Consider the following 21,184-nt stretch of genomic DNA (forward strand, 5'->3'; position numbering starts at 1 on the left):
CTTGGCAACGCTGTCGCCACATTTCGGAAGGAATGGCTCATACGATTCAATAAAAGCCACTTCAGTTCGCTCATCCGTAGTGATTCGTATGGGTGGAGACTGTCGTTTTGCACGGACAAGAACGATTCAACGAAATTATCCACGACGTTCATATCACGATGTAAGAAAATATATGTTCCAAGTGCTTCCCATGCTTCTATTAAAGGATTTTCATGAACGGAGAATTTCGAAAGTACGTCACTCATAGCCATCCGCAAGAGTCTTTCCGTTCAATGTGACGTAGCTGTTCTGAAACCTGACATTTATTATCCCATAGAAGATCTTTGCATCCTGGGGGCCGCCAGTGGTAATTCTCTGTTGATATAGCACGGAATAAAAAAGGACCGTTTTGGGTTAAGCTGTCTCGTATGAAACAGAACCATCTGTCCACTGTTGTATATATCGACGTAAACAACAAGAATTGGCCGAGGCAGGCCAACAAATATGGACGACACAAACACGTAAGCCTTGATAATGATAATTCGGCGCTTTACGTCGCGAGACAATGTAAGCCTTGGGTTGCTTAATTCGTTCTACATAGCGTTCGTTATCTGTGAGAAAAAGTATCACGTAAGCGCGGTTATATAACAGGAATGCCTTCCGACGTGCAACGGCACGCGAATAGCTTCTTCGTCCGGCGGCCATAGGACGTAGGCGTTCGTATTCCACTTCAAAGTATCAAAACAGAAGAGAGAGAGAGAGAGAGAGAAAAGAAGTAGCCCGAGAAGCCACTTCCAGTAGACCCGTTCAAATTCGCAGAGATATGTCTTTATAAACCTGTAACCGCCCAGGGCTATGCATTCGAAACCAATGCCACCTTTAAGAGGCACAACCTAGCTGAATTTATGTCGGAATGAAATACACAGCAGAACCTCAAGGTTCAGAAGCACGTATGCTTTGGCATAACATTATTCGGCCCAATCCATCTTAAAGGGGTTCATTATATCATGCACGCACTGTACTGCGCACCAGAGCAGCCAGGAAAAAAACGAGAATAATTTGTCGTTTACCTGATAACATACAAGCTTTCGCACACCCAAGCTCTGACGTCAGAAGAGCGAGAACTACAGCAACGCCACCTAGATGCATACATATAAAGTCAGGATGCCAGACAATTGCCGCAGCTGAATTCAAACACAGGCTACCTGTGGTTGCTGATGCGGCTCTACGGCCGCTGAAAGCACGGTCGTGATTGGCGGAGTTTCTAGTGTCAGCTTCGGCCATTCCAATCACGTGACCTATCTCGCGCTGTCTCACTGGCGGAGGCTCCTGCAGTTACGTCACAGCCGGAGGAGATTCCATATTAGCGATGTCTGTTTGCTAGCCCTTTTGCTCTAAAACGCAGGTTACATCGCATTTTATGTTTATCCGGCACAACTCGCATGGGGTCATTTGACTCCTGGTTCATCGCCGATAATGACGTCGAAAATTCGAAGCGAATTAATGGAGTTGTTTCTGTGCTATTCCTTCTCCCTCTTTCCCTCGCCAGAAACGTCACTTGGACAAGGCCAATCAGGGAGCGGTAGAGAGACCTTGGCGTCCGACCGCCGTGCGGGAGTGATGGCGTCTGCATTTCGCGGAGAGGTCTGAAATCGGCTCGTGGAATGTTGCTTCTGGTTAGCGTCTATCTGTTTGTACAGCCAGGAGCGTAACACCGTGCTCCACGGAACATGGCCATGACAGCACTCACTTGGCTGGTGAGCGAAAGTCGGCCTATTTACCGAAGTCTTTCCGCTTAGTATATTGTGGTGCGAACGCCAAGCAGACGACCTCGGAGACAATCACCTGCGCTGCGCTCCCACTCTTGTGCCAGGCTTACGTCATTCTGGCTTGGCTGCAAAGGGAGTGCGAATCTTTAAAAGTCGTTTATTTAGTAAGTACGCTGTTTTCGGAAGAGAAACTTGGCCAAGTAGACTGTGAAATCGTGCCGAACATTACCGTATCGGTCTCATACACACCTTTCCGGATGCGATAGTCCTTCCAAACGAGCAGTGATACACACACACACACTGCGCCGAGGTCCCCGATGTAGGTTACACTGCTAGGCTCTACCGAAACATTTACAATTAGAATTTTTTTAAATATTTTCTCTTATCTTCCTCTTCCCAAAACAAAAGGAAAAAAGAAAAGAAGAAAAGTAAAAAGAAATGGTGGGTAGGGCATGCCGTTGCTGCGTTTGTCCCAATAAATGCGACACCGCACAAGAAAGAGACAGACGTATAAAATCGACATTCAAGAAAGCGATCTGCATTCACCGATACGCTGTTGAAAGGGCCTATCTAAGGCGAAATTGTCCTTTACAAAAGGAATGTTTCGAATCGATACAATTAATAATAATTGTGCCGAGCGTTCGCCTTTTCATCCGCCTTTCTACTGCGAGAAGTGTGGATATAAACTCACCCAAATTATCGCAATACATATACTTCTATTCCCCGCCCTTAGGAGCATGAATACCCGAAAGAGGCATGAAAGCATTGTTAACTTTACTGCCTCTAAAATTAACGGGGGAAATGTACGTGTAGTTCAATACGAGGAAGAGAAGAGAGGGAAAAGTGCGGACTCGTTGATTTCAACAGCGTTGCATAAGAACATAGGTGTCCGACCGCAAAAACCATATATAGAGATGATTCTTTCGTGAAATTTGCTTTTATTGGAACCTGATATCAATGTTAGCGAAAAAAAAAAAAGAAGGCGGGGGGGGGGGGGGAGATTGAATTCGTCACACGACAAATTCGGCTACTCCCATAAACAGATTCCCACCCACACCCCCAAAAAAGAAGAAGGAAAAACCCGCCGCTTTCGCGATAAATATCGGCCAAAGGCCAAATCATCGGTTAGTAGCGCACAATGAATCACATGGTCCTAATAGACTGATTCCAAACCACTGCTCTGAATAAATGTCACAAGCGCTGACAAGGCAGCATCCCTCTTGTCAGGTGGCCAAGGACCCAGCACTTTTACGAGGTGAAAGTTGCGGTTTGTCCAGTCGGTCGAGAGCAGACTTCATGGTAGCCGTTTGAGATGTGTATCTAGGACAGTGCACGAGAATGTGCTCACTATCTTCCACGGCTGCAAAAAGTGTACAGTTCGCTGAATCAGCCTTCCCAATTTCATGGAGGAATTGGCGCCTGTACGTATTGACGTCCAGACGGAACCTGCGCAAAAGCGTCTGGATAGGCCGAGGTAACGTGGACGGAACTCTACATTTCAGTTCCGGGTGTACTAGACGGAATAACGAGGAGTTCCCGCCGCCTTGTAGCATTGCGGTCTGGTCATAGTCTGTGCAAGAGACTTCAGTATGTCTTGCACATCTGCTTTTGCGTACGGCACTGGATGTTTTGATGAGGATGATGATGTTTTGAAGTAATCTCGCATACCATTGCGACGGAAGCAAGAATATATACATGTACAGTACTCCTTCGTTATAATGAAGTCGATGGGACAGGAAAAATTCGATATAAGCGGCCATCTGACAAATGCGGAAGTGCCACAATTAAAACCCAGACGCATGAGGCGTTTTCTAAGCGGTGCGCCGCGGCGTTTGTCGAGCGGTAGATCATAGTGTTGTGGAACAAGAGAAACGCGCTTGTTTTAAGTCCGAGAAGAGTAGGTTTGGACGGCAAACTACGGAACTGGTGCGCACAAGTGACCAATCAGAGAATGGACTCGGGTTAGCATCCCGTCGTGCCAATTCCTGGTAGGCAATGCAGATGGCGACTCGCGGAACAGCTCGTGTGGATCGTGTTCGGCCAGTTCGGCAGAAGACAATTGCCAACCGCACGGAAGCCTTATATCATCTTCCATAAAACTGAGCCAGAGTTGCGCCGGAAACAGCAGGGTGCGCAATGATCCACACTGGTGGCGTACAGAGAAAGGGCAATATCGAGGATAAACCTGCACCACGGCGGTGCGGTGCTTGTAGCAAGCGGCACCTGGTGTTTCACGGCACGCTTGTCTGGAATCAGCACCCCCCGTGTTCTATCTCACCTGAAATCTACAGGTGTTGCAAGATCCCTTATTTCGAGTAATAAACACGTGCAGCCTATGGTCTACCTTTAAATACAATATTGGCACAACATTTTCGAGGGCAACCAAGGCAAATATGGGCTGCACAACTACTGACAAGCGATTTCGGACAAGCGTGTCGCGAGCAGTACGTGTGCTATGGCGTCTGCTGCTGCCGCAATGCTCCTTGGGATTGCTCTCCGTTCCCCGGCCGATTTTCTCGACGCGCCTCGGGGGTGCACCCCGTTAATCGAAGACGTCTGGTGCGCACCGGTGCAGTATATCGAAGATACTATTAAAGGGACTCCGTTCCGGTCGATTCCCAAACTATAGAGCCGGTTTACTCCTTGATCATCACCGAGAATAACGCCGAAAATTCGGCGCGAGTTGTTTCTCTGCAATTTGATATAATGCATGGCCGAAGCAGGCGCCGGATGTTGAGAGTATGCCGAGTTTCCATCTCTGGAAATCGGAGAGAACGTCACATGAACTAGTCCAATCAGAGAGCCCCTAAATTTCCTGGAAGCTGTGCGATCTTTAGACAATGCTTCTAAAGGGGCGGGGCACTTCACGGTCACCCCATCCCATGCGAAAGTATAGGCCTGAGGACGGCTCTAGCGCGAGACTTTAATAAAGAAAAAAAAATCGATAATTCGAGAGGAAAAAGAAAACCGATTTCGTTTGTCGAGGATTTACTGTTTGCGTATACACTACGTATCGCAACCCCAGAGCGTCTACTGAACTCCATCTGTTTTACGAGACCAAGCCATAACGCCGTAGCAACCAGTACCGGCCCAACTCCAACCGGTGCGAACCGGTACGTATCCATCGTTGCTCAAACAGTAGCGCTCCACGTGACATGCCTTGCACTTCATTACTCGCAAATGTCAATAAATCCTCCACAGGAACTGGTTGGGAACGCCAAGAAATTACGAAGATGATAGAAAATGAAAGAGGTGCCCTGCGGCGGCGGCGACGCAGGGCGCCGTTCTGTTCTGCTTGATATCAGTACAAGGTTATTCGCGTGACCACGAGTCCTTTGGAGACGAGAGGCCGCTTAGCCAATGCCACTCGACACGCTGTTCGGAGCATGCGATGCCCTCCTCATGTATTTCACGTATCGTTCATGTGCTTCTTGAGCGCGCCGATCGCCAACTGTTGATAAGCTCGAATAGAGTAGACTCGTTTTGTAACTAAAAATACGTGGTTAATGACAATGAAAAAATGGCTAGGAAGCAAGCGAGCTGGTGGAGATGATGCATAATGTAAAACCCTGAGACTAGGGAACACGAAAGGATAGACACGTGTTTGTGTCTGTCCTTTCGTGTTCCCTAGTCTCGGGGGGGGGGGGGGGAATATGTTTATTAAGAAAAAAAGAGAGGAAAGGTTTCCTAGTCTCGGGGTTTTACATTATGCAACGTGGTTAATGTTGCATGGCGCAAAAGCAGTTACTTTTGCGATCTTAATAATTCGCGAATTCATTATGAGTAGGGTTCCGCGTTTTCGGTTTTAATCGAAAAACACCGAAACCCATACGCCGGGTAAATTTTCCTTCATTCGGTTTAAATCGAAAAACACCGAATACAGGAGGACACTTCAGGACATGACAAGGGTAAGTGCTGTACATGTCCAGCAAGTTGTTGATGCAGATCAGAAAACCATACAGAAATACGATGGTAGTGAATGTCTGTTTACTTTTTCGTTAGCCGTAATACGCCACCGCAGCGAATCACGCCATGTTGAATGAGCGTCGTGCGGAAATTACATTGTGATTTGTATTCGCCGATAACTGTCGGGTGAGCCATGTACACGCCAGGAAAAACATCGAAAAACGCCGATATCGTAAAAATCAATAAAAAACAGAAAAACATGCGCCGAATCCGCCCAAAAATAAAAACCGAACGAAACGCGAACGCTAATTATGAGGTAGGTTTCGAGAATCTTTCGCTGGATTTTAATTTCGTGAAGCATGTCCATGCTGTTGTCCCGTGAAACTCATGTCGGTCAAACTCTTCCTTGGTGAACTTAACTTCACGTCGACGACGACGCAAACACTATTCAATTGAGAATGATGAACTTACGGGATAGTATACTACTAAAATAACCAGTGTGACGCATTTTCTTTTAAGTAACAACACCAAGCCAGTAAATGGCACTTCTAGGAATGTCCTTTAAAATATTTGTGACAAATAGACTGAAATTAGCAATATTTATGACAATTTTGCGAGGTCAAATACGAAAATAACAAACCCCACAACTATGCAAACATATACTAAAATGAGTCTGATGATGACATAGTGGCACAGTCTAATGCTGGTACCGCCAAAAGCGTCCACAAGGTTACAACAATCCTTGAAGGACATATGGAGGTGTATAGTTCAGTTCACTTCATTATGCCTAGAGTTGAGTGTTTCAAATTTCTTCGACACTGTGTTTGCAGAAGCTTTTCAAAGGATATGTAATATAATCGACAACAACTTTACTCTGATGATGATGACTACAGTAATGTAATGCAACATATCTTGTTTCTGGTAACTCTTTTGCATGGTGAACGATAACGATAAAACCTTTGAGCCCACTTGAAGACTACTGCTGGCTTTTTCTGAAAGCATCAACGTTTTACAATAACAGCATGCAGTGCATTGTTTGAGAGCCTAGGAAGGCAGGGAATTACAAAGTGCAGTGAATATCCCAGTCCTGGTTTACACCAGAGGCACCACAGCACTGCAAGATCCAAGGCTGAGCAACGATAACAAAACTTATTCAACAGTACCAATATCTGGCATGAGGCTTAAGTACACGATAAACAGCTTGGACCCTTCCTTTGTGGAATATTTATTCGACTGGAAATAGTTCAAGTGTGGTTAATAACAGCTTCTGTTTTGCCTGTGGTTTCAAAGGAACTAAAATAGTTCACCACACTTCACTACAGATAGATTAGCATTGCATCTACATGGAACAAGACGGCAACGCGCCTTCTGACTCGGAGCATGTTGAATTGTTGTTCGACATGTTTGATGTACACGGCATAGAAATGTAATTACAATGTACATGCTGCAATATGCAGTTGCAATTAAATAAATATGTATCTTTATGAACCCGAGCTTGGAACAAGAAAGCTTCCTGTCCTCCACTGCTCATATGTTCTAAATATGCATTTATGATCCCTGTGAACATGTTTCTTAAACAAATCTTATATGAAAAATAATCGAAGCTAGGACTCTACATGTCAGCACCAAAGACAACCACCCACAGAAATTTTTCAAAATATTTTGTGCAGAATTGCACACATTTTTTGTCAAATCCCACCTAGGCGATAAGCAACCAGAAGATAAAAAGTTGCAAAACGTTTCTCCTTGTTAGCATACACTTGCCTATAAATCATGTACTTCAACAACCACTGCAAACATTTGCTTGCTGTTTGCTTTTCCATTTTCCTCTACAGAGTCTTTTCAGTTGGACAAGAGTGATGAATCACTTTACACCCAAGAGAAGCAGTGTCGGAGAGGTCAACAAATTATACACCCACTTGCATCTTGAGTTGCTCCAACTGACACTGCAGGCTCTTGAATTCCTTGAGCTGTCGCACTTGCACACGCTACTTTCTACCACAACTTCGATGAAGGTGTCGAAACAAGCTACGAATTTCAAGCTCCGATTGACCCGTCTGGACAGTTCATCTGGATCAGCTTTGTTACAATTAACCCTGCTAATTTTCCTGACTGATGAATTTTTTGTTGAAGTTCTGATTGTAAGAGAAGAAACAATTTTCCGTTGTCGGTATCCTACAATTACGGGCGCGCACTCACAGTGCCTAAATTGTCACAAGTGACGGAACCAATTCACTTGGAAGATATCACCCGTCTAGCGAAACGTAATTTAATCTCGGATCTCGAAGAAAAGTGCCACGTGGTAGCAGGTAACACGAAACCAATGCTAGCACGATTTCGCTGCTTTACACAATAAAGTGTGCTGCCATCTTGTTGCACACTGCTACACTTTTGTACTGTAACTGAAGGCAGAATGCATGCTGCTCACCCAGTGTACTTCAAGGTCTTCCTGATCTATTGCCTAAAATGAAGAAAAAATACAAAGAAAGCCATGTAACCTATGTGTCTAATGAATCATTATGACAAAAACTTAAATCATAAAACGATCAACTTCAGTCACAACTAGACACATAAATCGCAAGTACTTGTGGCTTACCTCTCGTTTCCGCTTGTTCGTGATACCTGGGGGGAGGAGCAACAGGGACATTATTCATCGGAAGTACTGTAAACACCTTTCCCATGTGTTTCAGAAGAGTAAAACACGCGTCATTCATTCGAAAGTGGTAATAGGTTCCTAGGGAACTAGTCACGAAAATAATTTCGTTCGACTACATTCCTAGTAGTGTCACACAGAAGAAACTTATGAAATTATAGCAGCAACAGCCCAAGCAGCACAACAACTTGACCCAATATTGGACCGATATTGGCAATGTCGGCCCAATATTGGTCAAAGATTGGGCCAATACTGGCAATGTTGGCTCAATATTCGTCTAAGATTTGAACAATATTTTGCCAATATTGGGCCAAGATGTTGTGCTGCTTGGGAGGGTAATATTATGCCACAAGTCTTTTTTTTTTAAACATGGAGGCAGATTCATATTCCCTCTTAATGGCAAGCTCACGTGTGCCACTGCGCACGAGTCCAGAACAAATGTGACTTACCTCGACTGGTTTCCGTTGCTAGTAGCCTTTGTTGCGCAGTACTACTGTACTGAAAATAGGAAGGGTCATTCGATGCTAATGGCTCTGAACCGGGGAAGTTGCCCAGACAGTCCTTGAAGGAACAATAAGGAATACATCACGACCAGTTTCCATTACTGAACGTGGTTAGTGTGAGGTTACTGTGCACGTGTGAGAATTAGGAAAGAGGCACAATACACTAACATCCTGAAAAAAAAAAAAAAAAAAAAAACTGCTCGTAAATAATCAACATAAATAACAACATAAACTTTTTGTCAAAAAGTCCAAAAAACTCCTGCACAAATTTATGCATTGTAAAAAAGTATACAATATACAAAAAAACAAAGCCTTTTTTCACTAATACAATTTCTATATGTTGCTATAGGGCTGTATGGCATGTGCTGCACTGGAAACTGTCAGCACATTCTAGTTTGCCTCATGCTGCCATGGTTTTGTCTGTGCTAGGAACCTGTAGCACATGAAAGGAGACATTTCTCTATGTGCGTTCTTTGAGGCTGGGTTAAACTGAGGGAGCTGAAAATCACAAGATGATCAGAAACGACCCTATACTTGCAAGTACTTGGGGCTAAAGAACCAGTGTATGTGAATGATATTCATTATGGCTTTCATCTTTTCAGCTTTCAAACACTTTTCTTCTGTTGACTCTCGCAACCACACTTTTGCACATAATGTGGCCACCCCATTTATAATCAAGGATCACTATTACATGCGAATAATACTCTCAGCGCTCACAGCGCTGACGGCACATCTATGCTTCATGCCCACCGTGTCCGTTCACGTCCAGTGCGTTAGCATCAAACAGAATGTTACTGGGAACCAAACTATGAAGCTTGCAGGGGTTGAGAAACTGTATGCAGCCCACTAAATGTATGGCGCCGTTTCATATGTCGTAGTTCATGGACTCGACACGCAAAGTCCCACATTCCTCAGTTCAACAGTTTTTGATAGGGATGGGCCAACCGAATCCGTAAATCCTCGAATCCTAGGCAGATTCGAGATTCGGGAATCGAATCTTTCGAATCCACCCACCACGTTTATTTGTTTCGTTTTGAAATTGGAACCTCCACAGTCCGCCGAAAACCTGAATGGCTGGCTGGTGTTTTCTTGTTTGTTTGTTTACATTGTGCTGGACTGAAAGAGTTCAGGCAGGAACTCTTACATTATAAGTTTAAAAGCAACGCGGTTTTGCCTTTCATTGTTTCTCAGTTTTATAGAAATAATTCAGACACGAGAGTTTATGTATTTCCTGCAGTCGATGAACAAGGTGTTCAATAAATTAAATTTAAGACGTATATGGGTATGCTCTTTCCTGAAACTGTTATTTAATTTGTTTTTCAATAAATAATGATATCAAATTCTACTTCAAAGCACTTTTTAGTAGAAGTGTTTTTTTCCCCTTGCCTTTTAAAATCTTTGTTATGAAAGGATTCGAAAGATTCGAGATTCGTGGATTCGCAGAACCATCCCTGGATTCGAAAAATGCTAGATTTGTCCCATCTCTAGTTTTTGAACTCTGGAGTTTTTTAAGGCACTGCTGACGAATCGAGCAACATTGAGAGACATCACCAGATAAACAGGAAGTGACGTTTCGTCCATGCACGCTTGCCCAAAGTATCCAAAGGTCACCTTACTGAATGCTGTTCTCCGCTGGCCGGCTCCCTCTTTATGATACGCCATAGTCACGGGAACAAAAAAATCTGCACTTCCTTTCATTACGATAAAACGGCACTCTAAAAAACGGGTGAGGAGGTGAAGAGGTGAAAGTGACGGAGTAGCACGCCCCTGGCATGACCTTTGAAGTGCAATAGCTTTGTAACATGCAACTGCAGAAATGTAGCGTTTTCATGTGCATGTTTAGTACACATAAATCAATATTTACAACATCATTTCTTCAAGAGTTTCGGAATAGTTCCACAAACCCTAATAGGGTCCTGCGAAGTGTGACAAAGATACTGGCGAGAGTAGAGATATGCTGCAAGCATGCACCAGTGACATAGGCGTTGCTTAGGCATATTAACTCTGTGCATAAGGGCCTGTCACAAGGAAAAAGGGAGCCATATTTTGTGAAACTGCCCAATTTCACAGCTAAGGAAAAAATGTAGCCGATATGTGATTGCACACACGTGTCGCAGCAGCACAAGCAGGCTTGTGTGACGGACGTCACTGGGAACAGAAAGGAGAACCTGCATTTTGCGAACCTACATGGTTTTAAGCACAGGACACATTCAGACTCAAAAGGAAAAGTCTGTAGCACGTGTAAGCTCTATTTCTTGTTAAGTGCTCACCTCTTAGCATGGTTCCTGATAGTCACACATGCTCCTATATTGTGCAAAAGTTATATTTTTTTGTGAGTACCCAAGTTTTGTGAATTTTGCACACATCAATTTTCCACTAAAGTTTGTGTCACAAAGTCAGTGACCCATTTGGCGGTGCTCTCACTACTCTAGCACATGTTTAGCTAACCACGGAAGTGGTTTTGCAACTGGGTTCCACGCTCAGTTAAACATTATTTCATCATTCCATACTTGCTCTAGCCCTCGAGTATAAGCTTGAACATTGAAGGGGTTGCGACAGGCCATCCCACATTACATGCAGCAGCCTAGTTGCTATACAAAAGGGCATCGAGATAATAAGGAGCCCCAGGTACCCAGAACACCCCAAGTTACAGTTATTGTGGAAAATGTCCCCTGTGATCACTTTGATGCCTTCCATTATTTCCATTCAGCCAAGAGCGTTATATAAGCAACGTTTATATATATATATATTTCATTTCTGCTTTTTTTTTTTTTGCTGTGAACGATACCCATTTTTAATGCATTGTTCATTGCAAAAGACAGCGCAGCAACGTGAGCGTGGGAGATGCAAATAAATAAGGTCCCCTAATGTCCCCAGTGATCCCTTTGATGCCTTCCATTATTTCCATTCAGCCAAGAGTGTTGTATAAGCAATGTTTATATATATATATTTTTTGCTGTGAATGATACCCATTTTTAATGCATTGTTCATTGCAAAAGACTGTGCAGCAACGTGAGCGTGGGAGATGCAAATAAATAAGGTCTCGCTTTGCTGTAAATATTGTTAGGATGGAGCACGCATGAAGGAAGATAGGGGCTGTGGCATTCTGTCTCGGACAATTAAAGATTTGAGCCGAAACGTTCCCCGAACAATATGGGAGACCTCACATTCTCTGTGGTAGAGACATAACCGAAAAGCATGTTTCTTGCTGTCCTTCCTATCATGTACATCTTGTCGTGTAAAGTAGAGAAGCTCTATCAAACACTGCCATCCCCAAGCCCCCACCAAAAACACTGTACTATAATCTCTACAGCACTCCTCAACCTACTGGGTACTACCGACCGAGAATGTTCTAATGAAGGCCTATACTAAACGGAATCTCATTTTGTAGACATTCTTCCCACTAACACATAGGTAGGCACTTAGTATGCTTTCGAGTTTCATGTCTTAAAAATCGTGTGTGTGTGTGTGGGACAAACTTCTAGTTTCATTTCAGGTGTCGTGAAACGGGGCAGGATCAGACGATATTGGGCAGTCGTGGGAAAGTTACTCAGTTACAGTTAGCCTGCAAAAATAGTAACTGAGCTATAGCTACAGTTATTGCATTAAAGTAACTTAGTTACTTGATGGTTACCTAAGAAACGAAGCAGAATAAATGTAACTCAAAAAACTTCTTTTAGCACCTGTACTGTTCACGCATAGCTATACCGTATTACAAACGGGGGATTTCCCATGGGCCCTAACAGCACAGTGTGAGTTAGTCTAAGGCCATCCTGGCTGCGTGAGAGATGAGAGAACTCGTGAAATTCCTCTTTGAAAAAACAAAACAAAAAACGGCAGGGTATTTGAAGCCACGACAAAATGAACATAGAGAACTGGCGTGTGGAAAATGTCGCAATAGTATCCGAGTAACTCAGTTAGAGTTAGATTGTACAGTCACTTTAACAAAAAAATGTTAACAGTTACAGGTATAAGTTACTTGTGTCAAAAGTACATCTTCTAGATGTACATGCATCGCTTGGATTTTCTGACAGAAAATAAAAACTGAGTGCTTCTCGCATTTCTGATGAACACGAGCTGCCAACTGGTTCTCTTTAATGCACAGTTCTCCAGCGACAGTATTAGTGGCTGAATTTTCACTTCGACAAGTTTGTTTTCAGGTTTTACTGGGTTTAACCCAAAGATGCAATGCCCTACATGTAAGCCATATAATACAGACAGGTCACACAGCCTGCCACAAGATGAGCTGTAGAAGTACCACCCCTACCTGGATCAAAAGTACACTGAAGGGAACCTTCATGCATAACTCAAAAACCCCTGTGACTAGGGAACACGAAGGGACAGACACAAACACGAAGCACACAAACACAAGCTTCATGCTTGTATTTCATAATGGTGTCTGAATGACTCAAACAAAATAAAGGTACAGGCATTTTTTTGCAATATATGTTGAAACCAAATGAGGATACACACAGCAGCATTATGAGTAAGGATTTATTCTAGGGTTTACCTTTTACCTTTACCTTTTCTGTTATAGAGACGTATTCATAAAAGATGTTCAGCTTAGAGCAGCTACATGCAAAACTGAATATACAGGGTGGATACTAATCTGGCTGTGAACATTGATATATCTAGTGCAGGTCGTCCAGCACCACACATGCACTGCCTCGTACACATTCTTTTCTTCGCCCACATGAAGATCGAAGCCTAAATGTTCAGATAGTCTGAAAGGTTTACCTAGTTTCCTTCAATGCATTACTCTAGATTCAACACGTACCAATTAGACACCTGGAAACCTTCGAAACAAGTCAAAGTGTTCAGCTTGCTTGATAGCGCTCGTGACACATCAATACAGAGTGTGTGCAGATAAACTCCAGTGCTATTTGCACATGTAACTTGTTCTCTGCTTACCTGACAAACTTACGGTTGCACACGATAGAGCAGTTATGTGTGCGAAGGGTACAGAAAAATCGAGGAAGCCATACTCGGCGTAAAAAATATACAAAGCAACGAAAACATCGGCTTCCGTGTACGAGAATAGGGCAACATGGCGGTCTCTGGAGTCTCTGTATTCGGGTACCATTAGGGGAGCTATCGGTGCAGAAACGGAAACAACATCCTATATGGATGCTCATCGGTAGTGCACCTAGTGGTACCTCCACACATCTGTCCTGAGACCACCATGTTGTTGCCTTATTCTGATATACAAAGGCTTATGGTTTCGTCACTTTGTTCATTCTTTACGCCGAGTATGGTTTCCACGATTTTTCTGTAGCTTTCGCACGCATAAATGGGCCATCGTGCTCCACCAGAGGTAAGTCAGGTAAGCAGAAAAATGAGTTACGTGTGCAAAAGCCAGTAGAGTTCATCTGCAGCAATGCGGCGCGGGATCTTATTGATCTCTGAAAAACTATATATCCTATCATAGAAAGAGATCATTTGAGGGGACCAATCTGAGCCCTCTCCACGTTGTCATGCTTCTTGAGAAGGAGAGGAAACGGGTAAATTGCGATTTCTCTCTCTCGTAGATCACGAACGACGCAACCGATGAGTAATATTCGTTTTGTGTTGATGTGTGTGTGTTGTCTTCTGTGAGGAGGAAATTTCTGTACTTTAGTGACCCTTTAAAAACACCAAACTAACATTTGTTTGGATTATGTTGGTACTCCATAAGCGATGTAAGTTGCAGGAAGTCGGCACGACATTTCCGTGTTACAGCAGTTGCAACTTTTAAACATTTACAAGACTAGGTGTCAGTGCCGGATATACGACGGCCCATCTGCATGGCCAGTACCACTGGTATTGTCAGAGAGGGGAGTCCAAACCACCCCCAAAAATGTTACCTTTGGTAGTGCATATGGGGTAGGGACACAATGGGAAATCTGCCTCCCCCATGTAGAGTCCTAATAGAACCCTTCCCAAAATATTTTTCTGGCAACGGCGCTGCCAATATTGTGCACGGTGGTTCACGTGGATGGAGGAGGGTCACGTTTTCCTTCAGAATTTTAACTTCAGCATTACCTACCTGTATAACTGTACAAGATATTTTATACTGATGCACACAGGATGCTGCAATAATAGCACTCCATTTATTTATTAATTTGTTATTGTAAAAAATATGAATTCATATTCATAAATATGAAAATATGAACATGCATGACGCCACGAGCGCCGCACCAAATTGCAAACGACAGTGATTCCCACCAGGGTAGTTCTCTTCTGCCATAACGTCAAGACACTCGTCGGTAGTCTCAGTATGGGGATCATTTCCTATGTGCTATAATTTATGTTGGTACTTTGCTGCAGTACAAATGGTGCACTATATAAAAGTTCTAACTGGATATAAGTGATTTCTGATCGGAATTTTTAAAAACTGTCATTTATAAAAAAAAGAAACCTTCGAAACGTGGGAGCACATTTTTGGTGAGGTCCTTCGGGGCTGCCCCATCTGCCCCACTTACATCCAGCTCTGCTAAGGACCAACGACTCAAAAGGTGCATGTAACATGTAACAAACTCAATATATTGCGATTTGAGCTACAATTTCAGCATTATGTTCTGCAGACGTGCTTGGTGGGTTACCTAAGATTCAAGAGTTTTTCCTGCCATAAATATAGGCTCATTATAATGACATTACGATTCTGTGATGTTTCTACAAATACGGCGGAAATCAACGCGGATGCTATCTAATTACCTCATTTTTATGAGGTATTCAAAAATGACAGAACTGTGTGATGTCCCTTTATATGCAGCTTCGTTCTTCAATTTCTAATGAAAGTGTTGTTAAAATAGAATAAAAAAGCGACTTACTGGTTGTAGTGCATCCTCCCCTTGACTGGAGTAAGGCATTCCATAAGGCATATCTCTGTTTTTTTCTTGGAGAAAGTAGAAAGCAATAATGAGTATTTCATAATATCACTAAAATATTCACAAGTTTAGAAAGAGACGTCCGTGAAAAAAGCAAGATATGCTAATGAGAAAACCTGACCCTGAAAGAACAATGCAGACACACAACACAAGCGATATCACCGCAGTAATTAATTGTGAGGCTGACACATCCGGAAAAGTGCGTGCATCACAGAACAAGTGAACGTCGGTGTTACTTCAACGAATGCCTCACTTTACTTCAGTAAACCGTCGTATTGCAATGCTTATAATGCATTGAAACTAGAAAGAACCGCTTGGAAACGTTTAACAATCAGTGCAAGGAGCCGTATACCCGACCCCAACTCGCAAGATTTCTGGCACTTTCGCGCTTGTCAAGTGTAAACAACAAACTTTCTGTGGACAGTTTCCACAGTATGATCAACCTATAAATTAAAAGAAACACTGATCACAAGAACACCATTAAACAGCAAGTCAATAATTACAACTTAAAATGATTTATTCGACTTTTTGCCAGGAAATATTATGCTGCTCGCGCTTTACGAGCGGTGTTGATATTCAATGCCGATGAAAGTTTGGCTAGCGCGCACACAATACGGATTGAAACGGTTACTTTCAGTGAATAAAATTACGACAGGATGACCACAACGAAGGTTATTTTGCAGCTTCTAGAAGTCAGAAGGCTCCCAATTAAACAGTTTCATCTCACTAATACGTTTGTTAAGCCTCACTGCAGATCAGCTTTTGTCCGCAAAGAGCGTCTTCCCGATACCTAGCACTTCGGACCGATACCAGCGGGGACAACTGCAAAACCTGTCGTATGCAAAGAAGATGGAAGGAGAGCGAACTTACCTGGTTGTTTATTTGCTATCTTATTGAAACAATTTTGAAACACTTCGTACAAATGCATTGGCTCATCATCGTTTGTCGCCATGATAATACCAACATTGACACCCTCGAACCCAAGCTTCGTTCATTGGCGGATAGAGGTCGCCAGCTCATCGGCTCTCGACGCAAAGATGGCTGCTTGTGATTTCGGATTTGTTTTTCGTGGCTTTTCCGAAATCAGGAAACAGTGCAGCCAAGCAACTTGTGGAACGTACTTCAGGAGTGATGTGTTGTATATTGCAAGGCTCATTTTCGACGAAGTCAAGATTTTAATTCACACTGGCATATGTGAACTTCAATGATATAGAATTTTTTTTTTCTTTCTGGGACGAAGAGGTATAGTCATTCTCGTACATAGGTTGCATAGGTCTCGTACGAACACAAGCAAATATCGCACGGAAGAATAAGATTGCGAATTCTTTAGTGCACGGCGGTCGTGCTCGCTCCATTTTGTTTATTCAAGTTATCTCTTTTACATGTTTCATCGTAGGCAATCAGTCCCCTGTGATCTGACGGAGTGATTCATCCAGAACCCCTGCTCCCCACTAAATGTTTGACGATACCCCGCACTTTTCTCCCGAGCTCCCCCTGAAATGGGGGCAATGTTCTTGCAGTATTTTGATTCATGTCAGCAAGGATTCTCCAGCACCCCCTTGCAATACCCACAAAATACCTGCCAGAAAGGCAAAAAAAAAAAATAAAGTAAGAAAAGCAACAGATTTGTGTGTAACTCTGCGCCCCCCTCCAGTCCAGGTAAACATCCTGAGAAAATCCCTGCATGTAAGCACACAAAAGCTAGCTGTCACAACGTAACTGTAATAATGACCCCTCTACCTCTACCCCACCCAATTTTTTGCAACGCCCTCCCACGTTTGTGATTTTGGGTAAACCACTGGTCTGACACTCCACTTCTCAGAAGTTCACTTTCACGTGCTCCGCACCTGTAAGCCTGTAACGCATGTTCAAGTTTCGAGCCAGTTTCTTCTATTGACTCAACACTTGGATACTCAACAGCCTAAATCCATTACTTAATTTAAGTCACTTCCGTATCCGATACTCAGCCAAGCTCTTAGACAAGCGGAGTCATCGAGTCACCAGTGCAAGCCGATGTGCTTCTATCCTTGTAGTGTTGTTTCTGTCTTGCTACGATGTCTTTTACGGAAGACTACGTTTTCCCTTCAGATAGTGAATTAACTGTAGAAGAATTAAACATATCTACCCCAGCGTTACGTGCAGGAGCCTACCATTTTGGGAAATACTGCGATGAGCAAAGCAAGGTATCAAGAATTCGTGTGTCCTGCATGTATCTGTTATAATTTGAAGGAAAACTATGGGAAACGCTTCTCTAGTAGTCGCACTTTGACTAATAATAGAACGAATAGGATTACACAAGAACATTGCACAAAAAGCATAATAAGTTCGCTGACCAGATGCACGAAATGTATGAAGTGACCTTCGATGAACTTCTATGAACATTTTGCACAGTCCACTGCAGTTTTGTCTCTTGTATCCAACCGTACATTTATTCAACCTTCATTACCAGTATGGAAAAACATGCATTCTAGTTTCCTAACTTGCATTAGATTTAATTGAACATAACGAAACAATGACATACACGGTTGCCTTTATACTTCATATTTGATTTTATGCAATGCATGGACAAGCACGGCACGACAGCTTTTGTAGAAGTCTCTTATTACAGACCGTGAAATATGGCTCAAGTTAGAGCCACCAATATTTATGGGTACTCACTTGCTTTACTTTTATTCTTTTCTGTTTGAGAAGCTTTCTCAAAAAGTGCTGTTTTGGGAAAATTTTGACAAACCTTTGTGCCCAAATCTAAGCTCTTGCTGTGCCATGTTCACTATACAGACTTTCTCACTACAATTGTAGGCACTGACGAAGCTGAATATGTGGTAAGGATACACATACACTACTGCCAGACTAAACATAGGACTACCACTTCACCAATTTGAAAAGCAGTTATTCGTTCCTGTTTTTCATCTTGTGCATTGGCAGTTACACTCATTGTGATACTACATTGGACACATTGGGACTCATCAGTGACAACATAATTTGGACAGATTTGCACACGTTGAAAGCATACACATATAATATCCATGGTCACAAAATGTGTGAATCAATGTCCCAGTCTGCCTGGCATCCACCAGCTTCTCGTGACTCCAATCTCAATGTGTGGATTGCATCCTCCGCTGGCAGACATGTACCTCTACGACCTGTGCTCTTATGCTATCTTGGATTATAGTATTAAAGTTGTTACCGTTCTAGGAATTCATGCTTTGCAAAAAGGAGGAGAACGACCCTCGACGCTGTCTAGCAGATGGGAGAGCTGTCACTGCATGCGCTCTAGAATTTTTTCGCAAGGTGAAGAAATCTTGCCGTCAGCAATTTGATGACTACGCTCACTGCCTCGAGTTCTCCAGTTCCAGGATGGAGTACAATAAGTAAGTATGCGGCCTACAAAGTTAGTCATATTTTAAGCAGCAGAGAATGAGTGATTGGGAAGGTAGCAGGGTTAGGTAATGAAAAATGAAACTACAGGGAGAATGGACAGACTTTCGATTGAATGTACATGTTCATTTTGTACTGGCCGTAGTTACGGCCATCTTCACTTGAAGGGCCCTGAAACCCATAAGCTGTCTTCCCTGTCCAAGAACAAATTCGTCATTCTTTGGAAAGTCAGTACTAGACAGTGCTATTTCATGTTAACTAGCTGCTCCCCCCCTGCTGCCCAAGCTCAGGCTTTTTCAATCTAGGGTGCCACTGACCACTGGTGGTCACACTTTTACCACAAATGGTGAAAATGTTGGAGCTGTCTTACTGCCAAACTGTTTAGAAAATAAATTTCCTCAAACAACTGTTGAGTCTCAGGTAGCATTGTGTATTGGTGTGCCACTTTTCATTGCTAAAGTCGTCATTCTTACAAATGGTCGGTTTTGTATCTTTAGCTTGGTAATTATTTTTGTGGTTTTCCTATGTATGTTGTAGGAACAAATATATTTTTCAGAAAATTCAGGTCAAGGGTGATGGGGAAGCACGGAAGTACGCATTCCTCCGTTTGCTCTACCTGCATTATTTGACTTTCGACAAAAGGGGGAAGGTGCAGAGTAATTGGTGCATGATGATTAAAAGAACGAATAACTGAGAGACTCGGGACAACGTAGACAAACACGAAGAAGTCCTCAAATAGAGTAAGGGTTTAATAACGAATAACAAGAGACTCCTAAATACCCAACAACTCCCGGAGGGGAGGGAGAGGGAGAAAGGAAGGGCTATTTACGTAGTTCCCATCTTGCGTTTTTTCCACAGTCTCTCTTAGTAGTCTTTTCTATTTATCCCTTTCCGTGGACAAAACCATGGTTTGGTCGAAAATAGGCTCACGGTGGTTGCATTGGCGAAGGTGCTCAATGAGCTCGTTAGAGACATGGCTCTTTTGTAAGTCCAACTGGTGTTCACGAAGACGGCCATTCAAGCAGCGTCCACTCTGTCCAACATAACAAAAACCATAACTTAAAGGAATAGAATAAACCACAGCACAAGTGCATGAAACCATTGCAGACTTACGCTTCACAGTGCATCCTTTTTGCACGATATTGAAGGAAGTCAGTCTACTCAACTTGAAGACAATAGATGAAAAAAAAAAACGCTTTCAAACCAAAATCCAGAACTTAGCAACAGAACTTTGACTTTGTTTGCTCTTTCTGCATGTGCACATTTCAACATGGCATGCACACCACTCAACTCAATGTTGCATCGTTATTTTCTTGGTCCATCTATGATTCTGACAGTCTCTAGCTGTGACTCATGTATCAACATTAAGGAAAACACACTAGTAGAACCCAACTAGCCCTTTCTCTCATTGCTTCACATATCGGTTCTCATTGTCATTCAGCCTATCATACCAACCATGGTCCGAGATATACATATTTCAATGTCCCTAAAGATCCTAGCAATCTAGTTGCATGATGCGAGTCATTTAGATACATTGTACGGGACAACAAAGTATTGCATGCAGAGACTTCATCTCATGTCAAGGAGCCCACAGGGTGTGCAAAGATAATCCACGGCTAGCCACTCTGACATCACCTACGTTATACAGTTGTACCTCAACATGTAATTCCAAACTATATCAGTCAGCAAATTTATCCTTGAATGCCATTGCTGAACTGTAACGAGTGCTTCTGCTTCCTTTAACTTAGGTGCCGCAAAACTCAAGCTGCCCTAGACAACTGTATGCTGGAGAATCTGAACATTGAACGCCCACACTTGGGGTATTTTGCGATGCCAAGAATTCATCACACAGAAAGGCCCAAGCCTAAGACGGAGCTCAGGGACTCGTACGAACAGACACCAGGATTACCCGATGACTTTCCAAGGGAGCCGGCCAGGCACGGAACTCGGGCCTACTGGTATATGTAGCTAGTTTGGCACACTGCAAGTATGTTGTCCCCACAGCAGCAGTAGGATGCAAACATTGCGAGCCATGAAATGTAGTCTTTAGCTCCTGGGAAATCTGTTGTAGGAGAAGTCATTGTAATAAAGGGAGTAAGGTATGGATTGTTTCGTCCCAGTAACAAATTT

The 21,184-nt window shown here is 43.1% G+C and overlaps 2 protein-coding genes across 7 annotated transcripts in view; one reads left to right on the forward strand and one right to left on the reverse strand.

The window, feature by feature from the left end:
• Positions 1-16,654, reverse strand: part of LOC135385993 (transcription factor 12-like) — a 102,523-nt gene extending 85,869 nt beyond the window's left edge. For all 6 annotated transcript variants that reach the window (XM_064615670.1, XM_064615677.1, XM_064615666.1 and 3 more), the window contains exons 1-5: positions 16,547-16,654; positions 15,620-15,684; positions 8,757-8,868; positions 8,251-8,276; positions 8,083-8,115 (exon numbers count right to left, since the gene is read on the reverse strand). In XM_064615670.1, the coding sequence (XP_064471740.1) occupies positions 8,083-8,115; positions 8,251-8,276; positions 8,757-8,868; positions 15,620-15,684; positions 16,547-16,628 (318 nt within the window). In that variant the 5' untranslated portion in view covers positions 16,629-16,654. The remainder of the gene's footprint in view (positions 1-8,082; positions 8,116-8,250; positions 8,277-8,756; positions 8,869-15,619; positions 15,685-16,546) is intronic.
• A 993-nt stretch (positions 16,655-17,647) lies between these two features.
• LOC135386000 (NADH dehydrogenase [ubiquinone] 1 alpha subcomplex subunit 8-like) lies at positions 17,648-21,160 on the forward strand. The gene is made up of 3 exons (XM_064615689.1): positions 17,648-17,859; positions 18,872-19,047; positions 20,803-21,160. The coding sequence occupies exons 1-3, from the start codon at positions 17,731-17,733 to the stop codon at positions 21,020-21,022; spliced, it is 525 nt and encodes a 174-aa protein (XP_064471759.1). The 5' UTR covers positions 17,648-17,730; the 3' UTR covers positions 21,023-21,160.
• Positions 21,161-21,184: the final 24 nt, after the last annotated feature.

The sequence above is a fragment of the Ornithodoros turicata genome, chromosome 2, assembly GCF_037126465.1.
Source record: "Ornithodoros turicata isolate Travis chromosome 2, ASM3712646v1, whole genome shotgun sequence".
NCBI classification, from domain to species: Eukaryota; Metazoa; Arthropoda; class Arachnida; order Ixodida; family Argasidae; genus Ornithodoros; species Ornithodoros turicata.